This window comes from Nelumbo lutea, chromosome 2 (genome assembly GCF_056320005.1).
Source record: "Nelumbo lutea isolate HS-2025 chromosome 2, American lotus-T2T, whole genome shotgun sequence".
Lineage (NCBI taxonomy): Eukaryota > Viridiplantae > Streptophyta > Magnoliopsida > Proteales > Nelumbonaceae > Nelumbo > Nelumbo lutea.
The window spans coordinates 8,824,260-8,837,504 of record NC_142685.1 but is presented as its reverse complement, the minus strand read 5'-3'; the positions used below and the strand labels follow the sequence as shown (position 1 = coordinate 8,837,504).

Sequence of the window (13,245 nt, the reverse complement as noted above, 5' to 3'; positions counted from 1 at the left end):
ATACTTCTGATCCCACTCCCACCACTTATTCCAATGGGAAGGCTAAAAAAAACCTGATAGTGATACACCGACGACATTAAAATCATCTTGAAAGAATGCAATCATTCGCGTGAGTTGCACACACTACAAGAAACATTGATTCAACACTAGTGAGTAGCCACATAACGTCAGAACTTATAAGCAAGGACCATGATGGGGCTAAAAGAGGCCGGAGGGCAATCTGGGCCAGTGGGAAAGGGAAATTGAAGGAGGTTGAATGGTCCCGTCACTCTTCATCGACCAACCCCTCCTTCAATTCTCAATCACCACTTAGTGTGTGACAAACCAACATCCAAAGACAATCAACCACCAACCACATGTGCACCTTTGTACACGATTTGAATTTCTATATAGGTAGATAGGAAGCTCATCTCATACTCACTCATCTTATTAAACAAATCAAGCAGTCTTTTTAAATATCCAAAGCAAGCATTTAAAGTTTATATATTTTTAAGGGCCGGGTCCAATTATAGTCCATGTCTTCGTCCCCTAATCTCCTTGCAACGGCTACGGCAACAAGGGGTTCCAAGTTCCAACTAGGATTATGTAAAATGAGGAAACTTATATTTCCAATTTTAAGTAACGTATTTGCATTATTAAATTATGGTGTCCCACCCACCTATACGACAGTGTTACAGTGTCATGTGTCCCCCTGCCTTGGATCCAAACCACATTTTCCATTCTCTGGCTGATATGGAAGTTGACGACAAATCTCACTTGGTTTTATTCATTAGTTACAGCTAAATTATGAAAAAAGTGCACCTCAACATTATTCATTAATGTTTTGTATTTCACTATATATCTATAGCAGGGCCCACATATAAATGAGCATTGCTTACGATGGAAACTACCACAATCGATCAGGTGAATTTAAATTTTTTACTAAAAAAAAAATTCTTGCAAGATTCATGAAAAGGGGTGGAGAATCATTAGTATGTATTCCACGAATTTTCCACGTGGAATCATTGCTCTCAGAATGCAGCATATGATGATAGATAAGAGAGTACTGGAATTTACTACTACTATTGCAATCACAGTGAATAACGACGGACCGAAGTTTATTTTATTTTATTTTTAATCTGAAAAATCACCATTATTTTCTTCTTCATTCTATTTCACCAATCACTATTTGTATTATAAGATACAAATTCAATATATAATAATAAAAATGGTAGAGATGATGCCAAACCCCCTCTCCCGTTGGCATGTCATCATATTTAAAACTGACAGCCAACTAGATGTCAGATCTATGAACTATATATTCATCTAATTAATATAAATTCATAGCCACCTATATTATAAATTAATATGAATTAATGGTAATTGTTCTGTTTTATTTTATAAGTAAGACATAGGAATTGATTTAAAATTGCAAATGACATTTGACATAATAACGGTTGGAGTGGGATCACATTCACGTGCCATGTGGTTGTTGCGAGTTGCTGCTTTGCTCTTAGTTACATGCTACTAGGATTATATTTACTAGTGTCGGTGAGGCTGAACTCATGGCCTCTATCATTTCATTGTTTATGACAAATACCGGCTGAGCATGAAATTTAATCCTTACCATATTAGGATTATGATGAAACTGGATTTTACTAAATTGACCACCAGAGTATTTCGGAAGTAAGAGATACCAAAGAGTATAACCCAAGTTAATTAAAAAGAGAAAGAAAGCATGCAGCTCAATCCTTTAACATATTAAAATAACATTTCCAAGTTATGAGAGAATATTGGAAGTGATTGATGTAAAGAGTGCAGGTGAAGTTATAAAATGGTTAGAGGAGAAGGGTGAGAGGAGATGGGGCCTGGGCGTGACGTGAGGCCCATCATTTTCCATAAAGCCCAAAATAAAGCAACCTACCGTTGTGCCATCACTTTGTTTAAATTTTAATCATTTTTATTTTGGTTAATTCCACTAACTTATCTTTTTTTAATATTCCATCCTATATATTACTGCACTATTTTGGGGCTTCTTAATTACCGTTCGTTGGACTTGGAATAACGAGTGCCACACCCCCTCTCAGTCTCAGCTTCTATTCAATGGACGAAACAGGTAAAGCCCAATGGAAAACCGGTGGTTACCTTTACCCCTCTCTCATACACCTTATTATTATTATTTTTTCCGTAGCAAGGAAAATCGTTAAGGAAAAACCTCGTGCACCGGAGTTCATATAAACGCCCCTACAAGGGCCCCACAGTACATCCGACCTTGTATTGCGAACATCTCCCGATGATGATAGGTGCATGAAGGCCACTGCTGTAGTGAGTGGTGACCTGGTCAAATTTACCAAACCAACCTCCAATCTTCCTGTGCGCTATGCCCCCACTTTCCTTTTTCCAATGGCATGATTCGTACCCGGTACCAATCCAATGGTCAACGTAACTTAAAAGTATGAGGCATGCCATGCCATGCCATCCAAATTAGTGCGGGTCCCCACTAACCCATTTGTATAAATAAGATCATTTTTTTTCCCCTGAAGAAAAGAAAGAACAGAATACATACGGTATACACTGATGTTGAGAAATTACGGAGTACACATTCCTACCATGTTGATGTAGCCTATTTCACTATTTCTGTTGGGAGGGTAGGGGTAGGGGTAAATCCAAAAATAGGGTTTGGGCAGTGTCTACGACTACGACTCCGAGGACCGTCTCTGTGCATGTGGAAGCCTCAGCCCGGTAGGTACATTGAGAGTTGAGAGTTCGTACTACGAAAGTACTGTATCACTTTCCGAGACAATTGTCCTCTCCATACTCCAGGTCCAGGTTAATGCTGCATGATATTATCAGTATGCATTACCATCATCATGCAGTGCTCTGCTGTGCACCAAACACTAAAATTTTATAGTCAGGTCCTTTTCGTACTTATCACTTCACTTCCATATCCCTTGCTGATGGAGGGATCCTTTTCCTTTTTTGTTAATTTATTAGTAACTCCAAGTTTGCAGAAAATCCTAAAAATCAATGTTTTAAAAAACTATCGGAATCGGAACCGGTTTTCGGTTTGATGGTTTAATCATCTGGTTGGAATAGATGGTCTATTCTGACAAAAAATTAAAATAAAAAACAGTCAAAAATCATTGAACAGATTGAATTAGTTGACAATTCAACCATCTATATTAATGGGTTATTAATCAATTCAACCGTTTTTGGTCAGGGATTGGATTTAGGATAAAATAAAATCAGTTGCCTGAATAATTTCCAGACCAAACAGTCCAATCGTCTAGGTCAATGGAGATTCCAAAATATTACTAAAAAGCAATTAAATTGGAAAATTTTTTCTTCTTTGTTAATTTAAAATTTTAAATTACTATTTGACTGTATTTGATTCCCTACCCTTTTCTTCAAACCAAATACAGTCTTAAATATATATATATATATATATATATATATATATATATATATATATATATATATATATATATTTAGGAGAAATCTAACATCAAACATCAAGGTTAGGAGATCACAAACTGGCTTCAGAGTGGTGTTTCTATGGTTAGGTCAATGTAAGGTTAAGTAGGAAGGCCATTACATCATCGAAAGATTTTCAATCTCAATGCACCATACAACGGGGTTTACACTTAACACATACACACACGGATCCGTAGAGCCTTAGCGTCCAAGCAAGCCTCAGCCTCAGCCTCAGCCTCAGCCTCAGGGCGGGGGGCGTTTTGGCTGCTGCATGCGGGCTTTGAGCTTTCACTAATCAATACCATCCAATATTCTCATGCATGTAAATCTAGTAAACGTCAAGTTTAATCAACTCTTGGTTTTGTCCGCCCTACTATCCGTCCCAAAGAGTTGTTTGGAAATAAAAACTAACGTTGCTTTCAGTGCGAAGTAAAGGAACGCTGCTGTTGGCTTGGACATCGCATATAGAGATTCAATTCAAATGGTTTATCATATATGCAATTTTTTCAAAACTGGACCAGACCGGATGGTTGGATTGGAAAAACCTGGAATCAATCATTTGATCAGTTTCGTTTTATCCCAAAATTATTATTTGACCAAAAACCGTTGATTTGGTTAGTGAATCGCTGATCTAGGTGATTAAATCGTTGAACCATTTGACCCAAAAATGTTTTTTGGTCTTTTTTTATTTTTTTTATCAGAACAGATTGTTTATTCGGATTGGACAGTCGGACCATTTGTCCTAGGAACTGGGCTCAGAACAGTTCTCCCTATCCGGTCTGGTTTTAAAAACAATGGGTATATGCATGGTGGCATTTCATATTTTACTTTTCGATTCGTATATTGCGTTTCAATGTGAATCTGTTATGGGCCCGGGCGTAGGATCTCGTCACGGGTCGGTCCATAGGGAAAACTCCTAGCCTTCCATTGCCCTTCCCTTTGCGTACTAACCCTATTGTGGTGAACTAGGGGGTGATTTGTCCAAAAGATCACCCTAACTCTCCTTACACCTTTCTTGGTCGAAAAACTGAATTCCTCTACTTCAACTCGTAGCTCCTTAAATAGGAGATTACAGAAGGGAATTCCTTGTTGGATTCGGCTAGGCTAGGGTAATCCAACTCAAACTCAAACTCCTAATTACCTACTCCTAATGGTAACACAACTCTTACTTAAGAAGATAAGATAAGATAAGGGATGATGAATGATGTAGCTGGCGGCAAGTTGGCGAGCAGAGCTGTTATGGAAAGATAAGTGTGGACCCACCTTGCTGAGTTGTCGTGTGGGCCCCTCTCTAGTGCGCAGCTCCTAAGGGTTGCTGTCAGGCGGCACGTGCTGCGGTGCATGCTGCTATGCATGGTGGCGCTCGCTGTTGTGCGTGCTGCTATGCACGATGCCGTGTGTGTTGCTGTTGGGCGGCGCGCGCTGCTGTGTGTCCATAACATCCGGCTACGAAATTCAAACTCGTACTTCTAATGGTAATTAACTTCCTATTTCTACTAGTAACACAACTCATACTAAGTACAGGGGATAAGTAGATGGGATAAGGGATAAGGTAAGGGATAATGTAAGCTAGTGGTGAATTGGCTAGAGTGGCAAGGTAAGTGGGCCCCTGATGAGCTGTTGTGTGCCCCCCCCCCCCCCCCCCTTCAGTGCTGCTGCCTTTCACTGCTGTTGCTGATTGTAGTGGTTAGGCTCGCCTACAAGTGTGTCTATTGCTTCTGTGTCTGCAACAGAATCCATGCCCTAAACGTGCCTGAAAGCATATTGAAGGTATGGCATGGTTCTTTAGTTTCCTTTTTAAACTGTTCTTTGTTCTTATTTTCATGGAATAATTAATAAAGACTATAAAAAATAGATAAATAGTTAATTATTTTCCAAAAACATATTATATAGATTATTAAAAGATAAGGATGATAAAATTATTACAAACTTAATATGGTGTATATATTGAATAAATATATTGCAGGCTTGCATTAAATTTACAATAAAATTCCAAACTTCTAGATTTATGGTTAAAAGTCCTTCTTTGTCATAAGGCTTGTATGTGTTTTGAATTCATTATTACGATTCACTCCAAATTAAATTCAGAAAAATTCAAAATTAAAATTTTATAATAATTTGTGGTAGAAGTATAGGACCTATTACTAATCACCAGTGGAGTATGGAGTGTGGGGCTTTCACCCTCATAGCGGTAAGGATCCAATTCATATTCAACTTATGCGTCAAATCTGAATACAAATAATTATGTAGTTTGGATCTTTTTCTTGTATGCATCTTTTTGGTTTGAGAGACAAATCAAGAGTTTATTGGATGTTTTGGGTTTAAGGTTTTTGTGAGAGAAGATGCCTACAATTCTGTAATGTTCATTATTGTTTGTTTCTCTAGTGGATATTCTATTTCTTGTTCTTTATCTTTGTTTAAGTTTATTTTCTTGTACTATTTAAATATGTATTTATAGGTTTTGTGAAATTAATATTATTAATATTACTATTGTTACTAAACTATATAACATTATTAGGATGGGCAAAATTATTTGCATAATTATATAATTGGATATTTGGATAAGTGAAATTAAGTTCGACCATGTTGTGGAACACCCCCTAACCAGTCAAAAAAATTACAGATAAAAGTTTCAGATCAGAAGAGGGTTTAGCCTGTTGCGCTGGTGAAAAGTCCCACACTCGTAAATGAAGGAGATAAATAGGCTCAACTGCTCAAGTTATGATCCCAATGGCCCAATTCTCAACATTGAAAATTATTCTCTTTTTCTTTATTTCTTTTTGTTTTCTATGACGCTAAAAACATTATTCTGATTTCTGACAGTCAGAAAAAAAATCGTATTAAAGTTTAATTGAATCTGAATGGCTGAAAGTGATCAGTTGATCATGGTGAAACCGATGATGGAAAAGGCCCATCTTTAATACATGTGGGGATAGGATCCTCCATGTAGCCAATACGTAGCAAGTTTTAAGGGCCTCAAATGCTGTCCTGTGGAGAAACATTACATTCAAGGCAAAATGGTAGTTTCAGTAGAGGTCCAGGGGCAGAGTCCTAATAACAAGTATCGACCGTCTTCTTTCTCCTGTTTCGTTTTTTTTTTTTTTTTTTTCTCTTTGTCTCTTTGTCGTCTGTTTACTTCTCGCCTTAATTAGGGGGAGCAACTGAGCAAGAAAGTAAAACCTCATAAACAGCCGCAGTTAAAGACGAAAACCGCTCAAGACGGAGATTGAAGGTTTGAAACTGAAAACAGAAATGTCCGATACCGAGACAGAGAAGAATGGTGTTTTCTTTCCTCCGTTTGCTCCGCAAATCATCTTTAAATAAAGTTCGAAGTTCAAACCAGTCGGAAAAAGTAGAAAATCTCAAATCTGTGAGACAAAAAAGAAACAGTAAATTATAGAAAATTCGAGCGGTGAGGTCGTGTGGGACCCATTCTTGCTTTCAGTCAGAAAGATAGAGAAAGGGGAGGGAGTGGGGGAAAAAGTGCAATGAAGACTTCAACGTCACGACAGTGAAGGGATCGTAAAAGACAGCTAGCAATGAAGGAGGAGGCTCACCTACCAGAATTAGTCACCGCATACTTCTGCTCACGTTCTTTCCCTCCCTTTTTAGGGTTTGTTTCTCTCCTCCCCCACTCTTTCATACTTATTCCTCCTCCTCCTCCTCCTCTTTCTCTATCTCTCTCTCTCTCTCCTTCCACTCTACTCATACAATATTATAGTTGGAAGTAGGAGCTAGCCACTTCATTGTCGTTGTTGCTCTTTCATTTGATTCCAACAAGCTTTGTTGCAATTCTGGGGAGTTATCTCGGAAGAATAAGGCTTATGCTTTGCTTTATGTGGATTCTTGCAGTTTTGGGCGGGAATTAGGATTTAAATATAGGTTCGTCATTCGTGTTTGTTTGTCTGCTCATGCTTCCGCTAACATGTTTCTTCATTTCCTTCGAAAATTCTGCGCCAAATCATGTTTTGTGCAACTAATTATGTTCAGTTTTCAAAATTCCAACAATCTTCTTTACCTTAAACAGCATTTCTTTTTCATTTTTTTTTGGTGCATTGAAGCGATTGCGTGATTTTTGTTCTGATAAATAAGGAGGTAACAGATATTTCTATGGTGATCTGCTTCTCATTTTCTCGTTCTGCTTTTTTTTCTCTTTGTTTTGCAGGAGTTGAGCTAATTGGTGGACTTCTGTAGCTCTTGCCACCAGTTCTACTTAAACTCGACCTTTTAGACTTCATTATAGAATTTCATTAGTCACCTGGCTTCGCCACGCGCTCAGTTTGTTAGAATTTTTCTGCCCGAGTCTATCATTCATACAAGCTACTAGAATTTTGGACGAAACAGCAACTGTACCGAATCTTGAGCTTCCGCTTTCAAATTACAGTTCGAACGTCTGATTTTTCGTTCCTTTTATCACTTCCCTACAATTGCGAGGAGAAAGAATTGTTATTGCCCAAATCCAAGCAAAGGGAAAAATAGAGAGCCTACGGGAGATCTAAGCTGATAGTCCATTTTGATTTCCAAGGTTTGCTTCATTGAACTCTTTTGCTCTTTTTAATTTTCTTTATCGCACTTCACTTTAAAACGTGAAATAATCCCTCCTCCACCCGGACCACCTCCTCCCAGAGCCAGAGCATTGACTTTTGCATCAAATTCGTTATTTATTTGTTCAAATCGGTTTGATTTGCATTCATTAACTAGAATGCATTATTGAATTTGTGCTGCCAGTGAAGTGGCACATGAAGACGATGAAATTATATGACTTGATTTCCGTAAATCTCTCTACCTCATTTATTTGTTTGGGAAAAGGTGAAAGTGGACCAAATATATATTGGTCCTACTGCATTGCAATAGCCAAGGAAGATGGCGTCGGTTCGTCATTGCGACGGGTCCACCCTTCGTGATCATCAAAGTTTTAGGATTGTTGAAGTAGGCCCACACGGTTGATTTTTCGGCTGACTCGTCCACCTCTTCTGCTTCATTTTCGGGCTGGTTGTCGGTGGACGGTGGATTACTCTTGACGCCTATACGACTACAACTTCCCCTCTTCAACTGCATTGTACACGTTATCAGTTAACCTTTGATCACGACCGTTGAAATCGTGGATCACACGGAATGGACGTGATCATTGCTTAGTAAGTTAAAAGAAGATTATGGAGGAATCATGGGGAATACGGTGTGAATATGCAGGAGATCGGGGTAACGCTGTAACGCACTTGTAGGTTGCATTGCATTCCCTCTGTTTCCATATGGGCTAGGATATGTTCTGAAGTTAGAAATGAATCAATGGTGGGATGATGATATGATTGATGACGGTGATGATTCCAACCTTTCGACTCATATAATAGAGTGTGGAGTCAAGAAGATACCGGAATATCGGATGGCCGAAATCATCCATCCATCTTTGCCATAACCCCACCCACCCAGGCACCCATCTCTTTGATAGGCTCAATTTGTGGGTGGCAGATTCTACCACGGAACACGGTTTTTCATTTTTCAACAACTCACAAAGTCCCAAGTGATAAGGGGATGTGTAGATGTAGCTGGCGGGGTTGGGGTGGTTAACCAATGAGCACCTTTTCGGCAAATCTAAGTATGAATGATGCTAAAGTGTAAGAAAAAAAACGGTATTGTAGGGCATAATATTATAGTAGGTGTAGGGCCCATTAAAAAAAAACTTTAAGACAAAGTTGAATTTGTCTTTTTCTAATCTTACCTTCTCTTTTAGGACGAAGAAACCCATGATTTACGTAAACTCATTGTTTATTACCATTAAATTAAAAAGATTTTTCTACATCGGATTGGAATATGTGAATCGTGGGTCCCAAAGTTATTACCGATCCGGTGGTGGTCAGATGTTGCGCCATGTGCCATTGTCATAGAATCAGTGCCTTTTCGAGAAAATTTTATAAAATGGGACGTGATTGGGAACGTGCTAGGGTTTTATTTCTACAAGCTTAGGCACCAATTGCTGTGGGTGGAATCTTTTTTAGTTAATAAGCATTTGAATTCCAACGTCTCGTCTATTACCAACTACCGACAAGCAAGTCAGGCTGAGAACTCTGGGTCGAGACCGCGTACACGGCGCACGCTAGATTTTCGCACTTTCTCCTACAGACGGAACATTATTGGATTATGATAGGACTGCAAGGAGAAGTTGACGCATATCCTATCATGCATATGCACTGGGAACATCTCCCGTAGTTATACGTTATTATTCACGGGAGATGTTCTCAATGCATGGTGATATGTGCATGTGAGATCGGAGTTGGGCGCTCTGCGTGAGTAGCAGATCCCAATCCGGAGAAGTTGCTGGGCTTGGATGTATTTGATAAAATGTTAAATGAAGGCTTCATGAATAAAAGTATAAAATCGTAATCTCTAATAATAGAACCTCCGGGAGTCCTTTTAATTTTTTCCGAGTAAAAACCTCTATAAGTTCTCTCTTTTGATTTGCAACTCTGGATTCTGGAGTAATATACGAGAAATTTTTGGATATCCCTATATGACATTGCCTTTTTCTCTTTTATGTTGTTGGTGGTGCAGTGAAAGAGAAGATGATAGGGTCAACGGATGATCTACTGGATGTATGCGGCGATTTTTTCGACCAGATAGATGATTTGCTGGACTTTTCCACGGAAGACATAGTGGCTGGAGCTGGAGAAAACTACATTACTTCATGGACTACCGCACCACCCGACACTATGATTGGGGCTCCAGACTCGGTTTTTTCCGGCTATAGCGACAGAAGCTCTTCCGAGCTTGCCACAGAACTCTCTGTTCCGGTGAGTAGTACCATTATAACACAAACTATAATTTAAAATGCGACACGACTATGTTTTTTTTTATGGGTAATTTGAAATTTATTGAATGTGAGAAAAAAAAAAAACAAAGAATGATTGCACTCTGTGTTCGTGATACCGAAAAAATGCACTCTTGTTCTGTTTAGATAGAGAACAAGCAATAAAGTTAGTTGCTCTATGTACCCAACAACTACTCTTCCCATCCCTTTATTTCCTTCATGATTCTCAGATGTTGCCAATATACTAGTATAATTGTTTAACCAACCAGAAATCACTCCCAGTCCTTTACTAGGAAGTTTTGCCAGCGTCAAACTCGGTCCATTCCATGTCAATAATTGGAAATGTTCGCAATCCAAATGAGAGGGCTCTAAGAAAACTCTTGAAGATTTCAAGAAGTTGATGACTACTTCAAAGTCCCTTAACCCTCTAAATATAGGCTCAAAAAAATTCTTTCAAAAGTTAATAGGGTTTCTCCCTACCCCTACAAGAGGTCTCCCCAATACCTTTACCAAAACAGACATCATACTTTTTTTCAAACGAACAATGACTTTCCCTCGTAGTCAAATCAACATCTCAGCCATTAAAATATAGTCCATGAATGCTACGTCACTTTGCTCCATAGTTTATGCTGGGTTCCAACCTTAACTCATGAGTCCAATTCTACCAATCCAACGATTGTCAGAAATCAAAGTGGACCATAGAAATCGGAATGGGTCCGTTTGTTACTCGTGCTGTTATGCAGCAGCATTGGCCCGCAGATTTAGAACAGAACAAGTTCTCCTTGACTTGGCACTATGCAAGCATGCTTGTCTTGATGTCAATATATATATATATATATATATATATTGTTTTTTTTTTATTTTTAATTTTCGTCAATAACATTAACTTCTAGATTGGATGTAATTGCCCAATATTATAAGAGATTAGTGTGGGTGGGTCCACCGTGTGTGACTCGAGTCGAGAAGTGCTGCTGGTCTGCAATTGTTTATCATTCTTGAATCTCTATTTCTTGCCAAAAATGTAAAGTTACGTAACAAATTCTATACATCTCTCATCTGATCGGTGTATCTTGTTCCCTTTTCCCATTTTCTCAGTATGAAGACATTGCTCAGTTGGAATGGCTGTCAAACTTCGTCGAGGATTCATTCTCTGCCGGGAGCGGCGTCACCCTGGACAAAGACTCTTTCAATGACCACAAAAACAATGATTCCCACCGGTTCCAGAGTTCCAGCCCTGTGTCTGTCCTTGAAAGCAGCAGCTCGTGTTCTGGCGGTGGAAGGACCATGCCTCTCAGCCCTGAAACCGTGGTCCCTGGCCGCGCCCGCAGCAAGCGCCCACGCCCTGCAACTTTCAACCCTCGGCCTGTTATTCCACTCATCTCTCCTACCTCTTCCATAACGGAACCCAACCAACCGTTATCTGCGTCTAAATTGGAGAATTATGCAGAATCCCGACCAACAAAACCAACAAAGAACGTACGAGGAGAGGAGGCAATGGAACAGAAGAAGAAAAAAAAGTTATCGCTTATAGCGGGTTCAGCAGAGCAATCTGTTTCGCAGCCAATCGCCATTAGAAAATGCATGCACTGTGAGATTACAAAGACCCCGCAATGGAGAGCTGGCCCTATGGGCCCTAAGACTCTGTGTAACGCATGTGGGGTGCGCTATAAGTCGGGCCGGCTTTTCCCAGAATACCGGCCCGCAGCAAGCCCAACATTTATTTCTTCATTGCACTCCAATTCTCACAAGAAGGTTCTAGAGATGAGGTCTAAGGTTAGCCACTATGCAGAGATGTCTGCCGCTGCAACTCCCATTACAGACGCGACAGAATTAATGCCGAGGAGCATCCATATGCTTGATTACATATGATAGTAGTGAATGGGAGAGAACCTAGTAGGCTAGTAGGGAGTTTTTTTTTTAATATATTTTTCTTTTCTTTTACGGGGTCTCATTGTTTAATTATTAGTTGGTTCTTTTATTTCAATTTTGTACATAGATGGGGAAAGGGAATAGAGCTTGACCACATTTTAGCTGGTAGACAGAAAGGAAAAGAAACAAAAATTATTGGTGGGAAGAGGGCAGGTAGAGAGAATTTAAGTTTAGGTTTAGGTTTAGGATTCAGTCATTCAGCTCAGCTTTAGTGATGGGTAGGCTGGTTAGCTATTGTTTCTTAATTCGGCTTTTTTTTTTTTCCTTTTGGAATTATTTTTGCAGTTCATTTGCTGTTAGGAAATTCCGAGATGTGTTTTAATTGGATGCTTCGTCTCCATAAGAGTTTATGCAATGGTGTGGATATATTACTCACAAGAAAGAATCCTTGAGGCATTCATGGATGCTATAAACATTTAAAAATTTTCATCGAAAAAAATAAGATATTGAAAATTCCTTGAGAGAAATGAAAAAAAAAAGCGCCGAGCATTAATCCTCATCACAAGATTTGGATTAGATGTTATGAACTTCATCTTTCTGATGTAGGATATTGGTGTCAGTCATATGGTAAGCATACTAGCTGCATGTTTCGTAGCCTTTTCGAGGGTGAAGTCGTGAAGGGATCTGTTCACAACATAAACTGTCCCAATACAGTCTCAACGTCAACTGTGTTCGCACATCTCACTGTGAGACTGTGAACATATCCCTGCCCCATCTAAGTCAGGCCTCGTTTTGGCCAGGCATGCATTTCAGTTTAAGCTGGCCTCTATTAAGAAGTCGTTTGATAATAAAACCTTCAGCCATTAGTGAGACCCCAACCTCATTAATATATTATTTTTAAAACACTTTAGTGGGTGTTTGGCATTGATGCTGTTTTCTCATGTAGGTGTTACACTAGAGAAAGCAGTGCTTCAAATAACGACTTTTTGTTTGATATTGTTTTTTTCAGAAAAAATGTTGTTCGAGACTATACCTTAAAATCAGGAAAGTGTGGTCTAGAGCAATGCTAAATTCAATGCTTTCCGAGCAAATGGTGTGTTACTGTCAGCAGTGTAATGATG

General features: G+C 39.1%; 1 protein-coding gene across 1 annotated transcript; it reads left to right on the top strand.

Moving 5' to 3' along the window:
* The first annotated feature begins 6,975 nt into the window (after window positions 1-6,975).
* LOC148868428 (GATA transcription factor 8-like) lies at window positions 6,976-12,566 on the top strand. The gene is made up of 4 exons (XM_088968999.1): window positions 6,976-7,335; window positions 7,619-7,978; window positions 10,000-10,238; window positions 11,351-12,566. The coding sequence occupies exons 3-4, from the start codon at window positions 10,011-10,013 to the stop codon at window positions 12,122-12,124; spliced, it is 1,002 nt and encodes a 333-aa protein (XP_088825125.1). The 5' UTR covers window positions 6,976-7,335; window positions 7,619-7,978; window positions 10,000-10,010; the 3' UTR covers window positions 12,125-12,566.
* Window positions 12,567-13,245: the final 679 nt, after the last annotated feature.